Consider the following 22,554-nt stretch of genomic DNA (forward strand, 5'->3'; position numbering starts at 1 on the left):
CAAGGTGCTTTATATCAAGCTCATGGAGGTAAAAAGATATCAATATTCAGTGGAGCAGCCACTGCATGAAGATAGGCATATGACTTCTCTGCTTATCTATTTTCCTGGATTTTCAGTTGTGGTTCTAACCTTAATCAGTTAATTATCTGTGTTATTTAGGGCAGTTATCTAAGTGGAAAGTGACTGAATATCACCTCATTTTTTAGTCCCATCCTTACGATGCTTCTAGCTCCCCCATCCCCATCCCCCACCTCCTCTTTTTAAGTGGATAAAATTTAAGGTTAGCACCAGCAGCCTGATTCCATTCCTGCTAAAATGGAGCATGTCTTTTCTGAATAGGCTCCTCCTTCCCTAGAATGTTGCCCGTTTCCAGACAAATCTAAATTCCTCTCCTGCAGCATCGTCACATTGAGAGACTGTAGCTCTACCTGTCTCATGGTTCCTGTGCATGGAAGAGCATTTCCGAAAATGCTACCCTGGCAGTTCTGAATTGCAACTTTCCACGTAAGGGCTTTAATTTGTCTTCCAGAACCTCCCTCCTACACCTGTCTATATTATTTTTAAGGTCCATGGCCTTGGTTGTCCACATCCTGTAAAGATTTTCTGTCCTGCGTTTGATCTTTTTCAGTCTCATTTCTGGATCCAGCAAAATATAAGTGTCCTGTGCACGATAATGACATCATGTAGCTACTCCAAAACCAATACTCTGGGGAGGGAGGCAATTAAAGGCATAATCAAAAAATCTAAGATGTCAAAAAAAAAAAAAAAGCCCAAGTCGGCACTAGGACGTCCAATTCGCTGAGACGTCCAAGTGCTAATTTTCAAAAACACTTTTCTGGCCGTCTAGCAAGACGTTTCTCCTGCTGTGCATCCAGACTTTAAGGGGGCATGCTAAGAGGCATGTTATGGGCATGCTTTGGGCAGGCTGTGGATGTGCTAGACTTGGACGTCTTGCAGGGATAATCAAACCTTTCCAAAGATGTCCTGGATGGAACTTAGACATTTTGGAAGCATCTAAATGCCAAAAAGGGTTACCCAAACTGACCAGATAATGACTGGAGGGATTAAATAATGATTCCTACACACACTCTCCCAGTGGTCACTGACCCCCCTCCCACCTCCCAAAGGTCTGAATGAAACAGTACATACCTGTCTCTGGAACAGCAACATCTGATATGGGAAATCCTAGTAGAGCATTACACAGGTGTCTTAAGTAGCCAGGTGGGTGAGCTAGTGAACCATAGAAAGGAGGAGCCATAAGCACTCTAATCACATCTAAGGTGTCAAATATGAGCTCACCAAAACCCTACTATACTGCCATATAAGTGCTACCTACAGCCATAAGGGCTATTGGGGTAGTAGACAGGTAGGTATAGTAGGTTTTGGTGGAGTTTTGGAGGGCTCAACATAAATTATAAGGGTATATGGTGACATATATATCTGGCACCCTTTAGTTCGCAGCAGTGACCTCTAAGGTGCCCCACTGCTCTGTTGATATGTCTATGTGGCCCAACCATTAGAATGATGGCCCCTCCCACATCTAAATGGTGCTGATGTGGACATTTATAACTTGGACATTGTTGTGGTCAAAAACGGCAAACAAAGTTAGATGTCCTGGAGGTCTAGACGTTTTGGTGGCAAAGACATCCAAATAAACAATTTTAAAAAAAAAAATTTAATTGGATGTCCCGTTCAAAAATGTACGTTTTTCCGCTTGTGAATTTGTCCCAGCCTGGTAGAGTTAATTATTAACCAAAACAAAAAGAGAATCCTGTTATACTGTATTATACAGTCTGTAGCTTGACTGTGCTTCCATTGATTAGGTACAAATACATCACACAGTAATGCATTTCTTCTAAGCACTCAAATTGTGGGCTGACCAGGTGGTTCAGATGGTAAGTGCTGAGCTGTGCAGCGCAAAACATCCTCAGTTCAGTTCCTGGAGTGGGATATTGCAGAGGCAGTGCTCAGAGCCCCTGTGGGAGGAGGTGTGGTCTTTGCTGGGAGTGATGCCCACATTTTCAGAGTCATGGTCCGTGATTGTAAGGTTCTGAAGGGAGCAGGCTCCATTACTCTGGCATTGTAGTGAGCCAACTTGAGTATCGTGTAAATGAAGACTCATGGCGCCAGATCCTAGCCTGGTTCCAACTGAGCTGGAGAGAAAAGAAGCCAGAGAGAACTGCCAGGAAAAAAATTGCTGAATCTTAATATGCAAGAGATACTCTTTCCCAGAAATGAATGACAGCTGTGAGAATAAAAAATGGAGCAAACTTTAGACACGTTCACCAACATACAATGAGACAGCTGGATCCTTTCTCTCTCTCAGCACATGCTGGGCCAGAGATGCCCTGATCCTGAAAATGCTTTCTGGGATTTAATTTTTCTGATTCCTGTTCTGCTTCCTGTTTTCTGCAGGGTAAGAAATTCGAGATTTTGCCTGATGGGCTACCATCGGCCAGGAAGCTCATCTATTACACAGGATGTCCCATGCGCTCCCGGCACCTCCTTCAGCTGCTGAGTAACAGCCATCGTCTTTACATGAACCTGCAGCCGCTTCTGCGACAGGTCCGGAAGCTGGAGGAGAATGAAGGTACCTGCTTTTTAGTAATTCTGCAACAAGAGAAAAGAAGAAAAACCTTTGCCTTGCGACTACACATAGTACAGCAGAAGAGGCAAAGGAGCCAGTCAACCAAGGAAAATTATTTTTATTCAAAGACAAAAGTAATTATAAAACCAAATATAAAGATGTAAAAGCTTAAGAACATCCAAATAAATAAATAAAACACATACATATGCACATCATATGTATGCTTGAGTTTACCCAGGGGAGATATATATATATATATGGATAATTATTCTGATGGTTATTTACCTATGGTCTGTTTCTTGTTTTCCAGTTTTATGACAATTTTGTCTCCTGGTTTTTAAGTATATTAGCCATTGATGTGCTTATGTATGTATTTATATTTAAATGTATGTATGTGTCTGGTATCACTATAGAAATGATTAAAAGTAGTAGTAGTAGTAGTATTTTACTTATTTATTTGGATGTTCTTAAACTTTTACATCTTTTATATCTTGCAATGTTTGTTTTTATAATTACTTTTGTCTTATTCATGTTTAGTTGTGTCCCCTGAGGAAGGCATCAGTTGGATGCGGAAATTTGGATCCTTGTTGGGACTTGTGTTTTTGAATAAAGATAATTTTCCATGGCTGACTAGACGCCTCCCTTGCCTCTTCTTTTAGTAATTCTGTTCAGCTCCTTATTTTCATGTCTGCAAAAACTGTGCAGTGGTAATAGTAAAAGGAAACCTCCATTAAACAGCAAACAGTAACCGTGTAATGTTAGTGGATGCGCCCTGCCATTAAAATACTATTTCAGCATGGACAATTAAAGAATCTGAAAATAGGGGTTGAGGGTTTTTCTTTTAGGTTCTGTCAACGTGTACGATCAGCAAGTTAGTGAATCTAGCCCAAAGTTTTTTGCCTCTTCTACTGTGCTGTCCTCCCTCTGGTACTCTCAGGAGAGTGCTTTTACTTGGTCACAGCAGGAGGAGAAATGTCATCTCTGGACCCCGCAGCTGGCCTGAAAGTTGTAAAGCACATAAAGTTTGCATAGGAATGTTTTGTGCTCTCCTCAGGAGGCAGAAGGTTCCTCATTTGTCTAAGGTCATTACCTCATCCTCCTAGTCTGTGCTTTCAAGAAATTAGTTGCTTCATTAAGGTCTTAATAATGAATGCACTTATAAATAGATACAGGGCCTGCTTTACTAAGCTTTTTGTGCTATAGACACAAAGGCACGGCTGGTGCAAGGGCATTAGGTGTCCTAGACAATCTTTCAACCTTTGCACCCCACCCCTCCACACACACATACACACTCACATTATCTTCCAGGTCTTTATGGCCCCCCTATGACATTGATAATTAAATTCAACAATTATGATGATTACAACACCATCCCTCTCAAGTCAGTCTTCTAAAAAAGCATACTTGGTCATCATACTTTCAGATATATAATCGGTGTTATGTATATTTTGTGTATTCATAACAATTTTAAAAGATGTTGACTCAGGTAAATGACTGTTTATCCGGCTCTATGGGCTATTAGAAAACTGTCCACCTTCGTACAGGTAAAAATACACACTGATGAGTTTGTGGCTATTGGGATAAACGTATTATTTTGATTTCACTGTCCCTGAGTTTTGCTGCTCCACCGGGATGTTGTTCCCTGCTCGAGAGTGCATATGCATCCACTCCAGGATTCCAAGTGGTCTCCGTAAAGGCATTCTCTTAAGATGCAACTTCCTTGGTCATGGCAGGCAAAGAACAGCTTAAACTTGTGGCTTCAGGTGGACTCCTTATCGAAAGGCTTGCCCCTCCAGATCATAGATGATATTTACGACCAATGCTAGATTGCATGGGAAAAGCAGTCAGTGTATTTTCCAGCAACATCACTGTGGTAGCTTATGTGAACCGTCAAGGAGGCACCAGAAGTGACACTTTGCACCTGAAGGCACAGATGTTGTTCAGATGGACAGAAGTTTGCTTACTGCAGCTCTCTGCTGCCCATGTAGCAGAAATGGAGAATGTCCAGGCTGACTTTCTCAGTTGGCAGACCCTGGAACTAGGGGAGTGTTCCCTGTCACAAAGAGTATTCAAATACCAATATATAAGACACCATTAGCATTAGCCCTTCAGTTCTACAGTCGAAGAGCCAAACCAGGAAGCACAGGGCTAGACGTCCTGGTTCAGCCCCAGTCCATGGAGCGTCTCCTCCATGTATTCCCACCATAGGTCATGGTGGACCAGATCATCCACAGAATCATGAGACACAAGGGTATAGTAATACTGGTTTCTTCAGTTTGACCTCAACAACCTTGGCATGTAGATCTGGTGTGGCTACAAAGAGGCAGATGTCTCAAGCTACCAGTTCATCTGGGGCTCCTCAGTCAGGGCCCAGTCACCATGGAAAATCCATAGCATTTTGGATTTACGGCAAGGCCCTTGAGCGTACGACTCTAACATGTAAGGATTAGTCAGAGGTAGTCATTGCGACTGTTCTTAGAGCAAAGAAGCCTCCGACATTTGTAACTTATGCTAAAATCTGGAAAACATTTCTAGCTATGGTGCGCCAAGGAAACAGATAGAGCCTTGCAAGTCACCAAATTTCTGTAGTCCATGATGTCCCTGCGCATTGGACTGAAAAAAAATAGCTGGCGTCTCATCCAGATATGCTCAGTTTTTGCAGGGGGGCACTCAGATTGCATCTTCAGTCACATCTTGGAATCTTAATATCATTTTGAAGGACTTTTCCCAGTCTCCATCTGAACCTCTGCAAGACGCGTCTCTTCTGGACCATATGATCAACAGTATTTCTGATGGCCAGTCTCCGTGAGGCAAATCTCAGAATTCTAGGCTCTCTCCTGCAGAGAGCCTTTCCTCGGGTTTATAGAGGTTGGTGTTTCACTGCAAACAGTACCTTCCTTTCTTCCAAACATGGTCTCAGCTTTTCATGTCAACCAAGAGATTAGTTTGCCCACATTTCACCCTATGGGATCAGCTAGACAGGACAGAATTTGGCAGAGAGTAGAGGTTCGAAGAGTTTTACTTCACTACCTAGAAAGGACCAATGATTCATGTCTATCCGATTATACTTTTGTACTGACCAGTCCATCAAAATGAGGCAGGCCAGCTTGCAAAGTTTTGATTGCAAGATGGATTGGCATTGTAATTTCTTCTTCCTATATTGACTTAAGCAAAAAGCCACCTATCTCTCTCAAAGCACATTCGACCAGAACTGTGTCCACCTCCTGAGTGGAGACTCACCTGATGAAATCTGTAGAACAGCTACTTTGGTCTCCTCTCCATACCTTTACAGGATTCTACAGAGTTGATATGGTGGCTCAAGAGGATGCCGCATTTTGGTCCTCGGGGCTGCGGGCAGGCTCATCTGTCCCTCTCTAGACATCTGGCCTGCTCTGGTACGTCAGCTTCAGTACAGAAACCTATGTCTTTGCAACAGAATGAAAGATTAGATTCTTACCTCAATAATCTTTCTGTTATATGAGGATTCTTTACTGCGCACCCTGTACAGATTTACAATTCACCTGATTACTGCTTCAGACTTTCCTAGGATCCAACATAGGACTTCTTCCACTGTCAGTTGGATGAGAATGTAAAAAAAAAAAGAGAATGATTACAGAACAAGAGCTTATTAAGAGTAACACTGTGTTTATTGAACGTTGAGGTTTATTATGCAGTAGGGCTAGTTGCACACAGCCCGTTGTTTCCTGAATACTCCTAATGTTGTGTGTTCCTGATTGATTATTGGGGGGTTTTCATGTGTTACTTTGCTGTCCTCGTACAATCCATCATTCTTTCCAGACTGGATTACTGTAACTCCATCTACTTAAGCCTGACAAAGAAAAGCCTTCACAGACTCTAGCGGATCCAGAACACTGCAGCTAAACTAATTTTCGCTAAAAGCAAATTTGACCACGTCTCCCCGCTTCTGGCTAAGCTTCACTGACTCCCAGTAATTCTTAGGGTTCACTACAAATGCGCCTGCCTAACCTTCAAATCTCTTCACGGTATCCTGCCTCCCCTTTTTCCACTATCTTGGAACTCCTCTAATCCCAACACCAAAAGATCCACTCAAAAATTCAAACTATCCTTCCCCTCTTTAAAAGGCATATCTCATGCAGGAAAATTAGGGACTTCCCTCTCCTTCAGGATCATCGAACTCTGGAACAGCTTTACTACCCCGCTTCGGTGCCTGACCTCCCTCCAACCCTTCCGAAAACATCTGAAAACTTGGCTCTTCTCTAAAATACAATGATCCCTCCATCATCGATATACTAATTCCCTCTAAACATCTCTTTCTAAGTCCTTCCAGTTTTCATTGTAGTTTCTTTCTCTACCAATTCCTGTAAACCGTGCCGAGCTCTACTTCTGTGGAGATGATGCGGTATACAAACTTAAGGTTTAGTTTAGTTTAGTTTAGGATAGAAATGTATGTTGTCTCTGGGGAAGACCCCCAGGTCCCTCCTTCGGTTTCAGTGGAGTTCAATTGCTTTGGTATTAACTGGAGAGGGTGCTATTCTCCACTGGTGAAGGGGAAGAATTGAAAGATACGAGTGACACCCTTCTGCGAAGTTTACAACTTCAGTACAGTTTCCTATGTCTTATAACAGAAAGAAGATTATCGAGGTAAGAGCCTAATCTTCCATTAGAGTCTCTCTTCCCACATAAAGGGCATGAATTACTGAAGCGTGCTAACTGTTATCGTGTATTATTAGGAAATAGTTCCCACTGGGTAAAACAGGCCCTGTGGTAAATAACATGCATTAATGCTTATTATCATGTGACAGTGCAGCAGTACACTTCAGTTAATCTAGACCAAATGGCAACAACATATTCTGATAATAACCTGGTCTGACATGATACACAAACCGGCTTCTGTGCGAAGCAACAGAGAAAGACTTTGATCTATGCATTGTGATAAAATTGTGCATAAATGTATTCATGAGCTCGATAGGTTTCATATTTTCTCTGAATAGGATACGCTCGGTGCATCCAATTAATCTTACACAGTTTCTGTGAGATAATGACAATGTCTGAGTCCCTGGTGCATTTATGCCCTAATACTGTCAGACTATCGGGGGCCTCTTACGCTGCTTTTCTTCTACCTGCACAGAAATAAGTCAGCAGAGAAATGTTTTCTGCTCCCAAAAATCGGAAGCTTTCTTGTTGAGACATTTTGCATTCCTAATGATGCACTGAGTTTGGATGACTGTACTGGTGCTTTGCTAAAATGTTTTAAATATCATGATATAATCTGGAACTGTGTCTGTCTGCAGAACTGTAATATTATTATAGAGGTGATGGTTGTGGGATGATATAGGCAGGCCTGTGGAGTCAGAGTCAGAAGTTATTTGGTTTAAAGTCAGAGTTGGTAAGAATATACCGATCCCGATTCCAGCTTCAAAATGAAAACTTGCATTATAATATATGGTAAATTTATCATTTTATAGATATATACTGTACCTAGAGAGAGACATAATCAAAACATACATCTAAGTCCAATTTGGACGTAGGACGCTAGTCGCCCAAAGTCGGCAGGGCACAAATGTCCATTCTCGAAAAATCCCCCCATTGCGCCAGGAACATTAGATAGATTGTGAACCCACCAGGACAGACAAGGAAAAATGCTTGAGTACCTGAATAAATTCATATAAACTATTCGGTGTCAGGTCAAAAGCGCGCCGGGACAAAGGCGCGCCCAGACAATTGAGCGCAGCGCGGAGGCATGCGCCGCTCAAAATTAATGTTTTTAGGGCTCCGACAGGGGGGCGTGGGGGGGAACCCCCCCACTTTACTTAATAGACATCGCGCCGCGTTGTGGGGGGTTGTAACCCCCCACATTTTACTGAAAACTCACTTTTTCCCTGTTTTTAGGGAAAAAGTTAAGTTTACAGTAAAATGTGGAGGGTTACAACCCCCCAAACCCCCCATAATGCCGGCGCAATGTCTATTAAGTAAAGTGGGGGGGTTCCCCAACAAAACCCCCTGTCGGAGCCCCTAAAAACACTAATTTTGAGCGGCGCGCGCCTCCACGCTGCGCTCAATTGTCTGGGCGTGCCTTTGTCTTTTGCGCCGTTGTCTATGAACCAAACTATTCTGAGCTCTCCTGGGAGAACGGTATAGAAAATTAAATAAATAAAATAAGTATACTTTTTTTCTGAAAATTATCCATCTGTACGTCCAGGCGTTTGATCGTCCAGACCGCCACTACATCTAGCTTTATACCACATTCTCGTTCAAATATTCGTCCAAATCTCAAACACCCAGAACAAGACCTTTTGGACGTGGGAGGGGCCAGCAGTGTGATGGACTGGCCATCCTGACATGGCAACAGAGCAGTGGGGCACCTTACAGGACACTGCTGTGAACTTTACAAAAAGGGTGCCACATAAATATCTCACCAGAACTCCCATATAAGTAATGTTGAGCACCCCCCCCCAACCCACTACACTCACCTGTCTATAACCTCAATAGCCCTTATGGCTGCAAGTGGCACCTATATGGCAGTACAGTAAGGTTTGGGGTTTTTTTTTGGTAGACTCACATGTTCCACTATGAATGTAGTGGTTAGAGTGGCTTATGGGCCTGGATCCTCCTCTCTATGGTTCACTAGCCCACCCCCCAAGCTACTTAAGAGACCTCTGTGCAGCTCTAAGAACATAAGAATAGCTTTACTGGGTCAGACCAATGGTCCATCAAGCCCAGTAGCCAGAATCTCTCCCCATAACTCCCCCAGCCCAGTCTCTCTTTCCTCCTTCTCTTCTCCCTCCCCCCCCCCCCCTGGCATTGCTCTTGTCTCACTCCCCTGCAGTTCTGTAAAATTTACATCTATTGCTGGCAGCAGTAGCATGATAGGCTGCTTTTAGCCAGCTGCTGGGTCTTTCCTCTGCTGCATCCTGCCTCCTCTGCTGCAATTTCCTGTGGATGGGATGTGGCAGAGGGAAGATCTAGGGGCTGGCTGAAGGCAGCCTATCAAACTTTACAGGACCGCAGAAGAATGAGAGAAAAGGAGGATCAAAGATATGCTACCTGGAGGGGGGGGGGGGTGAAGAAGAAGAAAAGGCTTCACTTTTAGACCAGGCGATGTCAGAGGCTGGGCATTTTGGTGCCTTTAAATCGCCAGCGTCCTCGTCCAGTGCCTCACATGGTCCAGTAGTTAGGCCAGCCCTGTCTGCCACCCTTTCCAAAAAGAAATATTTTCTTACATTACTCTTGAGTCTTTCCCTTTTACTTTTACCCTATGCCCTCTCATTGCGGTATACAAAATAAAGTGATTATTATTAAATGTCCCTACATATTTCCCTTTTCCCCATCTTGCGATCTTTAAATTCTGTCCCCATATGCTTCATGATAAACACTGCTGATAATGTTAGTAGCATTCCTTGGGACTGGCTGGCATCCTGTATATCGTTTTGAAGATGCAATCTCCTTTTGTCATTAAGATTACCAAGTGGCTTGTGTCTTTCAGAGAAAAAGCAGTACCGTGAGTCATAAATCAGCGACACACTGGACCTTGACATGGATCAACTAGAGAAAAGATCCCGAGCAAGTGGGAGCAGTGCCGGCAGCACCAAGCACAAGCGCCTGTCCCGCAACTCCACCACCAGCCACAGCAGCTCCCGACACGTCAGGAATAGAGACCGACACCAAGCAAAGAGAGCTGGGGCCAGAGGACAGCTTCCCTGGGACCGCAGCCCACGTAAGCTGAAAACCTGTAGCTCCATGACCAGCCATGGCAGCTCCCACACTTCCGGGGTGGGAAAGTGGTGGGAGAGACAGACTTGAGGATGACTCACAGGATGATGGTAATCCACTTGGAAAAACTCTGCAGGCTAGCGTCTGCACCTCACATATTATCTGTACGCACATGAGTTTGCAGGAAAGGTCACGTATGATCTGAGGCTTTACCTGTAAGCTGCAGAACATATGACTTGTGACTTATTTCCATTCCACATTTTCCATTTCACATGTGTCCTTAAAAATATCGGAGGTGGTATTCAGGCATAGACTATCCAGGTCCTTGGTGGCACCTGGAAGTTATACACGTACAGCCCATTTTCAATGTTGTACCAGCATAGTTAAGTGGGCATGGTAGGACTATTTTATAGAAACATGACGGCAGATAAAGGCCAAATGGCCTATTCAGTCTGCCCATCCGCAGTAACTATTATCTCTTCCTCTCTCTTTTTTGAGATCCCATATACCTATCCCATGCTTTCTTGAATTCAGACACAGGCCCAGATGCACTAAAGCCAGCAATCGTCGCAAAAAAACCTGTTTTGACAGCTTTAGCAACAATCACAGTTGCCGACCCAATGCAGAAAACGGCTCACCGTGTGGTTTTTCCGCACGATCGCTCATTCCCGATTCAACCATGCAAATAAGCTCATTAATATTAAAAATGCCATGTAAACTAGTAAAGCGATGATGCTCTAACAAGGCTTCCCAATGCACTAAAAAAAAGTGATCGCTTTTAGGAAATCCAAAAAAGCGACCAGTCGCTTACCTATTTAGCCCTTTTTCTTTTAATACACAGAAGCTGTGCATGTTACACATGCACAATATCTGTCCCATTAGAAAAAAAATAAAAAAAGCATCCCCGCCAAAGATAGCCCTCCCCAACAAACTGGCACCGTGAACCAACCCTCCCCCCCCCCCCCAAAGAGGATTAACCAATAGGCCAAATAGGCATGTGCCTAGGGCCCGAAATGGTCAGGGGCCCGATGAAGGAAGGCATCAACATTGTTTTTTCCAAACGGCAATGGGCCCCTTCAACATCGATTGGCAACGTGGGTCCCACCCCGATCGGCAACCACCCCCCATCGACGGAAAGTAAGACAAGCAAGCAACGTGGGTAAGAAAAGCAATGGGAACTGTAATTGTGCAAGTGGTGCTGCTTGCCCAAAGCTTCCCTCTGACGCAGCTTCCTGTTTGCCGCCTGGGCGCATGGTAGGGCGGGGACGGGGTAGGGGGCCCAGTGTACTTGTGTGCCTAGGGGCCCTCGATGAATTAATCCTGCCCCGCCCCCCCCCCCTTCGTGGCAACATAAAATGGCAGGAGGAATGCCCACTTCCTCCTACCATGGCATCTCCCCCCCCCCCCCCCGTGAGAAAGATAATTGGTAGCCCATTTCCTCCTACCAATGGAGGCCCATCAAACTATTTCCTACCCTCCCCTTCCCCCCAAAAAAAGGCGAAGGGGATGCCCTCTCCCTCCTGCCACCAGATGCTCCTCCGAACTCACCACCCAGTACCTTTGTCCATTGGAAGGAGGAGGGGAAGCACGGTCCCTCCTCCTTCAAGGGCCCGCCAATCCTAAATGCGGGCCTTCCCTCTGCAGTGCATCATGTGATGCATGGGGAGGGGCTCAAGGCCCTGATTGGCTCAGACACCTAAGGCCCCTCCCAAGCAGATGAAGTCAGCATGGCAGGAGGAAGTAGGCATTCCTCCTGCCATTTTCACTACCGCAGGGGGGGTGGGGGGTTCTGTTTGTGGTGTCAGTTCATTGGGGAGGGCTGTTATCGGTGGAGGGCTTTTTTAATGAGGCAGATATTGTGCATGTGAAACACGCAGAGCATCTGTGCCCTTTTTTATTATTAAAATTTTTCTTGCCCTGAACAGCTGAGTAACAGGAGGCTTTTCCCTGCCCTCTAAGCTGTTTGGGCTTCCCCTGCCAGCTGTGCGTATGTGTGAGAGTCACTCTCATAGCCATCAATCAGACAGGAGAGTCGGGGATTACGACAAACCTCCTCATGAATCATTTGCATGCAAACATTTTAATGCATCAATAGCTCTTTTTGAATCGGACAAAAAATCGGATCAGAGCAGACCCACACAGTCTTACTGATCCTCTTAGTGCATCTATGCCACAGTCTCTGTCCCCACCACTTCTTCCAGGAGACTGTTCCACGCATCTACTACCCTTTCTATAAAAAAAAGTATTTCCTTAGATTACTCCTGAGCCTATCACCTCATAACTTCAATGTGGTCCAACGTGCCCATTTAGTTGTACAAGTACCACTAGTGAATATCTCCAGGGCCCACATAACTCCTGGCTCCGCCCCTGGCACTGAACCAGACAGTGCCGAGGTGGTCAGAACGGATGGTTCAGGCAGCACTGATCCACTTGTGGGGTCAACCAATGTGATGTAAGCAGGCAGGAGCCTTTTCTGGCCTGTTAAATTGCTTTGAATAGTAACCTCCATCTTTAGAACCTTTTTATGTTACCATCACCAGTGAATGTGCATTTTCTCTTGCTTCTGTCACAGTGTCAGAACTCAGAACATTTGTAATGATTGTCTGGCTTATTTGAACTACTGAGGAATAGTATGAATCAATGGGATATACATGTTTTAAAGAATAAATAGCTTGGGGATATTGCAGAATACCATACACCTATGGCAAGTAAATGAAAGATTTTGCAAAGTTATTATTCCTTCAAACTGTTTACTGTGGATGTTAGGGATTGATTTCTCCCCTTAATTAGCCTGGAACGGTTCCTCAGGTTTTAATGATCATTCTAAACTGGCCCCAGTTGGGTCCAGGACAGGGGTCTCAAAGTCCCTCCTTGAGGGCCGCAATCCAGTCGGGTTTTCAGGATTTCCCCAATGAATATGCATGAGATCTATGCACATGCACTGCTTTCAATGCATATTCATAGGGGAAATCCTGAAAACCCGACTGGATTGCGGCCCTCAAGGAGGGACTTTGAGATCCCTGGTCGAGAACTAACTGGGTATACAGCATTTAGAGCAGGCTTCTCCAAGTTCAGTCCTCGAGGGCTGCAGACAGACCAGATTTTCAGGATATTCCTAATGAATATGCATGAGAAAGATTTGCATGCCCACTATAATCATTGTATGTAGATATCTCTCATGCATATTCACTGGGGATATCCTGAAAACTTAGTCTGCTTACAGCCCTTGAGGACAAGACTGATTTAAAGATTGATCAGGTATCCCAGTACTAATGTCTTATTTATTAAGATATCATATACTATGATTGTCTAAGTTGATTACACATTAAGGACTCACACTCCATAGTATAGTAAACATTCTCACGTTGATTTTTTGTATGGACCTTCAAACCACCATCAGGGTATAAACCTCCGACTGTATTACTCTTCGTCGGTCCAACCTTTATTATTATTATTAATTTTTATCAAAATCTTTTGGCTAAATTTTTCTTAAAACAATCAGACTATCACTTAGCTTTGGCTTATAGTGATAATGTCCGGTCTTCAACTCTCCCGACATGCATGTTTCACACAAAAAAACTTTCTTCAGGGTCGAGGGAAACGAATATAGGAGCTAACCCAATGATATAACACAACTGAGGCGTATATATATATATATATATATATATATATATATATTATTTATTAAGATAACATAACATAACATTTGTATACCGCATCACCCTTCCTATCTGTGCGGTTTAACAGAATAAAAATTGCCACAAATGCAGAATATAGTATAAATTTAGTCTTTCAAAAATTTCCTAAATAAGTAACGCGCCTTAGTATTTATTGCTAAATCGGTTAGCGCGCCTTAGTAAAAGGACCCCTAAGTCTTTAACAATTTCCTAAAATTTTTATATGATGTGGATGCAAAGAATAATTGACGAAAGTCGGCATCCAAGGTGGCTGCTTTGAATGGCAATAGATGATTATGATATCTTTATAGCGACAACCTTTAGGCGATAGAGAGTCAAAAAGTGTGGCTATGATGAGAGAAAATAAATTGATCTACTATATAGGCTGGAGTGAAAGCTAATATCGACCTTTCTGCTATACTCCCATCATAGGAGTTCAATGCCTCATTCCTTGCAAAGTGGGCTGTGACATTAACAACGAGGGGGCCAGTGAAGTGGCTGAATCTGTGGCAGAATGATGATCATTCTGTGGCAGAATGATGATCATTCTATGGCGGGGGAGAAGGAGAGATATTGTTTAAACCATTGTGAGCTTTTATTGGGAAAGTGTTGTAACGTAGAAGTTGATGCTAATGAAATAAATAAAATATGGATGGAGATATCAGGAGAAACAGGTTGGAGGTGGAGAAAGAAGTGAGGAAGGAGAGAAACTGATGTTGGAAGGGAGAAACAAGAGGGAGAGAAAATGGAAAAACCTGGGAGAAAGAAGATTTTGGAGAGGGGAGCAATAAGGGAGAAAAGCTGATGCTGACAGGGGAAAAAAACGGGGGGGGGGAAAGAAGATTTTGCAGAGGGGAGAAAAGCTGATACTAGAAGAGACTGGGAAGGGAGAGAAAATGGAAAGAACTGTGGAGAAAGAAGATTTTGGAGAGGAGAAAGAAAAGAGAGAAAGAGCTGATGTTGGAAGGGAGAGGTTAGGAAGGGGAAAGAAAATGTGAAAACTGGAGAGAAAGAAGATTTTTAAGAGGAACGAGAGAAGATAGGGTGCGATTTGCAAGCACAGGAGCTGTAGCATTTAGCACACGAGGGTGCAGCATGGAGGCAGTGGTGGAAGAGAGCATCATTTGGGAAAAGCATAACTGCAGTGGTGGGGATGTAATTGCTTTGCTGGTCTGCTGAGCAATTTCTTCCATTTCAGCTCAGGTTAAAAGAACAGGGTTCAGTGTTCAAAAGGACTTATGTTATCAGCATCAAGTATTACACTTCCCCCTCCCCATTCGCGGTTTCCACACTCGTGGTTTCACATATTCGCAGTTTTTTTTTGGGGGGGGGAACCCATAGTTTACCACGTTCCCGCCTCTCTCCAGCCTTCCTCCCGGCATCCCAGCCTTACCTGGTGGTCTAGCAGGCTTTTGGGGCAGGAGCGATCTTCCTACGCTCCTGCCCCGTGTAGATTGCCAATAGGAAATGGCTGCCATGAGCTCCCGTCATAGTCTCAAGAGACTACAGGAACTCACGGCAGTCATTTCCTATTGGCGATCTGCACGGGGCAGGAATATAGGAAGATCGCTCCTGCCCCAGAAGCCCGCTAGACCACCAGGTAAGGCCGGGATGCCGGGGAGAAGGCAGGAGGGAGGCGGGGGCGGGTCAGAGCCAGACGAAAAGATATTCGCGGTTTTTCTCCATTTGCGGTCCGGCTCTGCCCCTATCCCCCGCGAATACCAAGGGAGAAGTGTAACTGCATAAGTCTTTTGATTTCAAAATTTAGGGCCGGCAAACAACTTTTGGCGGTACATTTTAATGTCCATCCAAACATGGTGATATTCAGCCTCTGTCCACTGAATATCCAGCACCAAAACAAGTGAATAAGTCAACCAGGTGTCTGAATGTTGACCACTAGATTTTAGGGCTGCTTCAATGGCTGTACTGCCATGCATAGGATCTGGGTGTAGCTCCTATCCAAAATTGCCATTTCCGAGACCAGATGCAGCTGAGAATGCTACAGGGACTGCATTCACATCCCCAGGGTACTGTAGTAGGAGACAAACCTGCATCCCACCCATTCTCCTCCTGCTGAAGTTATGTAAGTCCATGCCACCTTTTTGTGCCTACTGTTACATCAGGTCTATGGCTGGTCTGCAGGTGTCTAAATTTTAGGCAACTTAGGCTAGTGCAATGCTTTGGTCCTGCTTGCCAATGAATTGGAAGCCCAGAGGAAGAGGAGAAAATTATTGGGCCAACTGAAAAAAATATGTACTGTTCGTTATTCAGCAAGACTTAGAAGCAGCTTGTTATTTACATTCTAAAATCGCATCTTTGTCCGACACATAGGGCTCCTTTTACGAAGCCGCGTTAGCGGCTTTATCGCACGCAACTTTTTAGCGTGCGCTAACCCCCACACTAGTCGAAAAACTACCGCCTGCTCAAGAGGCGTGGCCGGCAAATTAGCGCACGCTATTATTGCGCGTTAAACCGCTAACGCGGCTTCGTAAAAGGAGCCCATCATTTTTTTTTAAAGAAAGCTTGCCTTCAGAATAGAAGAAAATACTTTGCTGTTGTGATTCAGCTGTGGGCAGCAAGAAGGCATTTGCTGTAAAACGTGAGTTATAACGCGATGTTTTCTTTTGCAGCTCTTGCCCTTGTAGCTGAAAAAAATGTTTGTTCTGTTGTGTTGCTCCAGAAGTAGAAATGTTGGTGGACGACCCCGGAGATTTTGAGCTGATGAGTGACATGGCCCTGGAGGTTAGCCCGGACCTGAGCATTTACATCACTGAGGATATGCTGATGTCACGGCAGCTTAACGGACACTCGGGTAAGCCTCGGGGAGAGCAGCCTTCCACTGGCTTGCCAATGCCTCACACAGAATCGTACGGAAAAAATAATTGATATAGACAAGGTCAATTATGCAGGGACTTGGGTATAATAACTGTGGATACACACAACTTTTTCAGATCAAGGGTCAAATGTTTTAAAAAGAGGTTTTTTTTATACCTTGAGATCTTTAAGGACTATTTATTTAAAAATTAAATTTATAGCCCGCACATCCTGCAATTCTAGGCAGGTAACAATAAAGCACACATAATAAAATAACACACAATTGCATAACAATAAAAATTATACAAACAGTTGACATTAAAAACTACTGCAACCAAAACTACAAAAGCTTTAAAATAACCACAATCAGAAAGTGTATCAAGCATAAAATTAAAATTAAGACCACATTTTAGGAAAGGAACACTCGTTCAAGCAGCCTCGTTTTTAACATCTTCCTAAACTGCAGAATCCCTGACAGACTTCTCATCTCCATGGGCAACTCGTTCCAATACAATGCCCCTTGTATCGTCAATAGCCCTCTGTTGCCCCGAGAGTCTCATCACACTCAAAGACGGCACATCCAGTCACAACTTGTCCATATATCGTAACACTCGTAACAGCTGATAATACTGTAACAAAGATCAAATAATCAAAGGCCCATCATCTTTCAAAAGCTTGAAAATTACATTACATTACATTACATTAGTGATTTTTATTCCGCTTGTGCCTTGCGGTTCAAAGCGGATTACATAGGAAGAGAGCTGGACATTTCCAGGAGGGTACAAGACATTGGAGAATACAGATTGAGGGTATAGACTTAATGACAGAGTGAGTGTGTAGACATAATAACAATGGAAGATAAATCAAGCAGGGACCTTAAATTTAATATGTGCATTAATAGGCAGCCAGTGTAAATCGCGTAGATTGGTTGACAATCCAGCAGACTGACAATCTAAGTTTGTACTGAAGTAATGGAGGGTTATTAGAGAACTATTTTGAGAATAAGGATTTTCATACCTTAATACATGCGTTTTTCATGTCTAGCCTAGACTATTGTAATATCGTTTACGCTGGTTTATCAAAATTTAATATAAGATGACTACAAACTTTACAGAATGCGGCACTAAAGTTATTGGAGCACAAAAGTAAATATGATCGAGTCACTCCCCTCTTTTTACAATATCATTGGCTGCCGATCACTTATAGAATTAGATTTAAGATATTAGTTTTGACACATAAAGCATTACATACTTCTGAACCTAGTTATTTACAGTCTTTGACCATTCCATACACCCCAAACCAAACACTAACATCTTTACAGGACAATAGGTGAGTCCTTCCCTCTGTGTATAGAACAAAATGGGAATCAACACGTAACAAGGCATTTTTTTTATTCTTACCCCCTAGTCAATAGAATCAGCTTCCGCAAACCATTCACATGGAGTTAAATCATAAAACATTAAAAAAATTGTTGAAAACTTATTTTTTCCAAAAGGCTTATGGAATTGACTCCTTTCCAAATGAATATATTCATTAATTCAAGAGATTCACAGGCAGTGGAACAACCAGTTTTTTTTTGTTTTGTTTTGTTTTTTTAGAATGAATGGATTTTAAATGCATCTTAGATATGAATGATGAGACTAGGTCTTTTCTTTATGTTATGGAGTTCTTTTCAGTTTTTAACTTTGTATTTTGTATGTAATCCGCTTAGAACTTTTGTAAGATTTGGCGGAATATCACATTTTAATAAACATAAACATATTTGCCATCTACTAATCACCAATACCGGTGCTCCTCTGTCAAACCCTGCCCTGGTCTCTCCTCTGCTGTGTGCATAGCTAAAATGCATTTAAAAGAGATGAGATAAAAATAAAATATATCAATAAGGAAGGGAATTTGAATTTAGCTCATGCCTTTTCAGTGGTAGTTACATTCAGGTACAGCAGACTGACAATCTAAGTTTGTACTGAGGTAATGGGGGGTTAAGTGGCTTGACTAAGATCAAGTTTCAAGTTTATTAAAACATTTTTATACCACTAACTCAAATTTCTAAGCGGTGTACAGCTTTGATAAAAGAAAACTTTAAATAAAGCACAAACCAAATTTAGTGTTAAAAAGTTATGATACAATACTGTACTAGGTTAGTAGTCTTTTAACATAGGACACATATACTGACTACACACAATTTGGAAAGTAGGGTTGAATTACAGTAATTAAAATAAAACACACTTAGGGATTAAACGATAGGTGGGGAACGGGACTGTTGTTGGTTTAGTCCTAAAAAGGACAGTTTTATCTGAAAGCATCCTCAAATAAAAATGTTTTGAGTTTTACTTTAAACTGCTTTATTGAGGTTTCCGCTCGTAAGTGATTGGGTAATGAATTCCATAGGGAAGGTGCAATGACGGCAAAGTTATTAGATCTCGGTGTATTGATTAATTTCAAAGATGGTACAACAAGGAGGTTTTGTGACGTAGATCGGAGGGATTTAGCGGGCTGATACGGAATAAGGAGTCTATCAATGAATTCTGGTTGACTATTTGAATGAGTTGTAAGGGTTAACAATAAGATTTTATATCTAATTCTCCCACTCGCCGAGATTTAGAAGGGCTTGAGCATGCGCAGATGCATGCTCAAAGCCGGCAGAGGCAGGAAGAAGATCTTCGAGCGGCACCGGCTGCGTGCCGGTGCCAGACGGTGGGGGTGAGTTAAAGATGGTCGGGGCGGGGGATGCCTGTTCTCACGGGGGGTGCCAATTCAAGCAGGGGGGGGGCTTTGCGAGTGGGGGGGAGCGATGCCGGTTCTCGTGCCAGTGCCAGTGCCAGGGGGGTGAGTTCAAGTTGGTTGGGTGGGGGGTGCTGGTTCACGTGGGGGGGGCCTTTGCGAGCGGGGGGGGAGCAGCACCGCTGGCCTCAGGGGAGGGGGTGGTAACGTATCAAAGCAAGTTTCCATTATTTCCTATTGGGAAACTCGCTTTGATATACGAGTATTTTGGTTTACAAGCATGCTTCAGGAACGAATTATGCTCGTAAACCAAGGTTCCACTGTAGTTTGCTATTGAGGCAGACATGGTGGAAGCCACTGTTTGCCCTGAATCGGTAGCATGGAATGTTGCTGCTGTTTGGATGTTTGCCAGGTACTTGTGACCTGGATTGGCCACCGTGAAGAAGAGATACTGAGCTTGATGGACCATTAGTCTGGCCCAGTCAGGCTATTCTTACATTCTTATGTTCAGGCATGCGGCACTTCCCCACCCCACCCCATCCACTTCCCACTTTCTATTCTGAGACTTAGTAGAGAGGCAGAAAAATACCAGAAAGAAAATGGAGACCATCCCAGAGGTCTTCAGGGCTCTTCATTGGCCCTTGGGCCTTGTTTTGAAGAACATTGAATTAGTGCAAATAATTTGTAATACAACAAATCTAAACCTCATCCTTTTGTGTAAAAAAAGTTACAGAAGTTCACACGTGTAACTTTTGCAGACTGCTTATGGACCTATAGCATTAAAAACTGGCCATTCTTAACATGTTAGATTTGCTATTTTAGTCCTTCCCCAGAGATGGCTACATTTTGGCCCTTATTTTAAAAACAGCTACATAAGTAAATAGCAGAAATCCCAAGTTGCTGTATACAGAGAGGCTGATGTGCATGGACCAGGAGAGGAACCTTGGAGTGGCAGCGTCTGAGGATCTCAAGGTGGTAAAACAAAAAGACAAGGCAGACGTTATAGCCTGAAGGATGCTTGGTTGCATACCGAGGGTTATAACCAGCAGGGAAAAAAAGGAATAATCCATCTGTACAAGTGTTTAGTGAGACCCCAGGTAGAGTACTGTGCAGGGAACATTTCTACCTGAAACAGGATTCTTCTCCCCCCCATGCAACTTTTTAAAAATTGCTTCTTCCAGTTTCAAGTTTAATAAGAATTTTATATACCGCCATCATACTTCTATGCGGTTTTACATTGTAAAATAATTAAATAAGAAAAATAGTTTTAAAAAAAGGGTGACGAACATGGGACCAAAGGGTTGGAGGTAGGAAATCCATCTTAATATAGTAGAGCAATCCAAAAAAAGGGGAAATTCAACAGGAAGGGGAATCTCATCTGAAAGTGGGGAGCAAGGAGGACTCATGATGATAAGACGGGAAAGATTTCAAGATTAAAGGCGTCTTTCAAGAGGAATGTTTTTAAGTTTTCCTATAAATTTTTCTAGAGAGTTCCAAAGGGTTGGGGCAGTAACTGCAAAATTCAATGTACGTGTGGTGCTCAAAATGCTCATGGCCTCTTGGCTATTTTACAAAAGAGTTTACATTCGACAGAGCCTTTGACAAAAAGCTAGATTGGCACTTGCCTTGAAGAAGCCTATTAGGCGAAACGGGATCCGTCGGTACTTTGGTTGTTTAACTGCTTCTGATCGCGTTTCATAGCAGAGAATGCATTTACTCAACAACACAAGCAAGATAATGTAATGTAATTTATTTCTTATATACCACTACATCCGTTAGGTTCTAAGCGGTTTACAGAAAATATACATTAAGATTAGAAATAAGAAAGGTACTTGAAAAATTCCCTTACTGTCCCGAAGGCTCACAATCTAACTAAAGTACCTGGAGGGTAATAGAGAAGTGAAAAGTAGAGTTAGAGGAAAAATAAAAATAAAATAAACATTTTAACAAGACAGCATTGATCTAAATACTTTGGAAGGTAGAAGAGAGGAGAGAAAGGAATAGAAGCAGAAGGGGGAGCCGTTGAACAGTAGAATTCTGGAGAAATTTAAATGATAGAAATAGAACAAAACAAAGACAAAAGGCAAAACAATAGATAAGATTAAGATAAGTGTTTTGGGTTGTAATTTAGGTGTTAGAAACTATTGTGGAGTTCTTGTTAGTTATTCTATATTTTTCATAAGGACTTTGCTGTACCTTTCTATCATTCAACGTACTGAGTGCCGTTTAAAAATAATTAAGAAAACATTTTTTATTCTTTGCCATACAAATACAGTCAAAAGGATTATAAAAAAGAAAACAGTAAAGAAAAGTTTAATGTAAGACTTTTTAAGAACATAAGAATTGCCACTGCTGGGTCAGACCAGTGGTCCATCATGCCCAGCAGTCCGCTCACGCGGCGGCCCTCTGGTCTAAGACCAGCGCCCTAACTGAGACTAGCCCTACCAGCGCACGTTCTTGTTCAACAGAAATTTGAATAACTTTGTCTTGAATCCTTGGAGGGTGTTTTCCCCTATAACAGCCTCTGGAAGGGCATTCCAGCTTTCTACCACTCTGGGTAAAGAAGAACTTCCTTATGTTTGTACGGAATCTCTCCCCTTTCAACTTTAAAGAGTGCCCTCTCGTTCTCCCTACCTTGGAGAGGGTGAACAACCTGTCCTTATCTACTAAGTCTATCCCCTTCAGAACCTTGAATGTTTCGATCATGTCCCCTCTCAATCTCCTCTGTTCGAGAGAGAAGAGGCCCAGTTTTTCTAATCTTTCGCTGTACGGCAGCTCCTCCAGCCCCTTAACCATCTTTGTCACTCTTCTCTGGACCCTTTCGAGTAGTACCGTGTCCTTCTTCAGGTACGGCGACCAGTGCTGGACGCAGTACTCCAGGTGAGGGCGTACCATGGCCCGGTACAGTGGCATGATAACCTTCTCTGATCTGTTCATGATCCCCTTCTTTATCATTCCTATCATTCTGTTTGCCCTTTTTGCTGCCACCACACATTGTGTGGATGGCTTCATCGACTTGTCGATCAGAACTCCCAAGTCCCTTTCCTGGGAGGTCTCTCC

At 43.1% G+C, this 22,554-nt stretch overlaps 1 protein-coding gene across 1 annotated transcript in view; it reads left to right on the plus strand.

Moving 5' to 3' along the window:
* The window catches only part of FRMD6 (FERM domain containing 6), a 171,822-nt gene that overhangs the window by 129,263 nt on the left and 20,005 nt on the right, over nucleotides 1-22,554 (plus strand). Inside the window, 6 exon segments of the mRNA XM_033950666.1 lie at nucleotides 2,416-2,590; nucleotides 10,053-10,207; nucleotides 10,209-10,281; nucleotides 10,284-10,342; nucleotides 10,344-10,389; nucleotides 16,637-16,768. Coding sequence (XP_033806557.1) covers nucleotides 2,416-2,590; nucleotides 10,053-10,207; nucleotides 10,209-10,281; nucleotides 10,284-10,342; nucleotides 10,344-10,389; nucleotides 16,637-16,768 — 640 coding nt within the window.

Source organism: Geotrypetes seraphini, chromosome 7, assembly GCF_902459505.1.
Source record: "Geotrypetes seraphini chromosome 7, aGeoSer1.1, whole genome shotgun sequence".
NCBI classification, from domain to species: domain Eukaryota; kingdom Metazoa; phylum Chordata; class Amphibia; order Gymnophiona; family Dermophiidae; genus Geotrypetes; species Geotrypetes seraphini.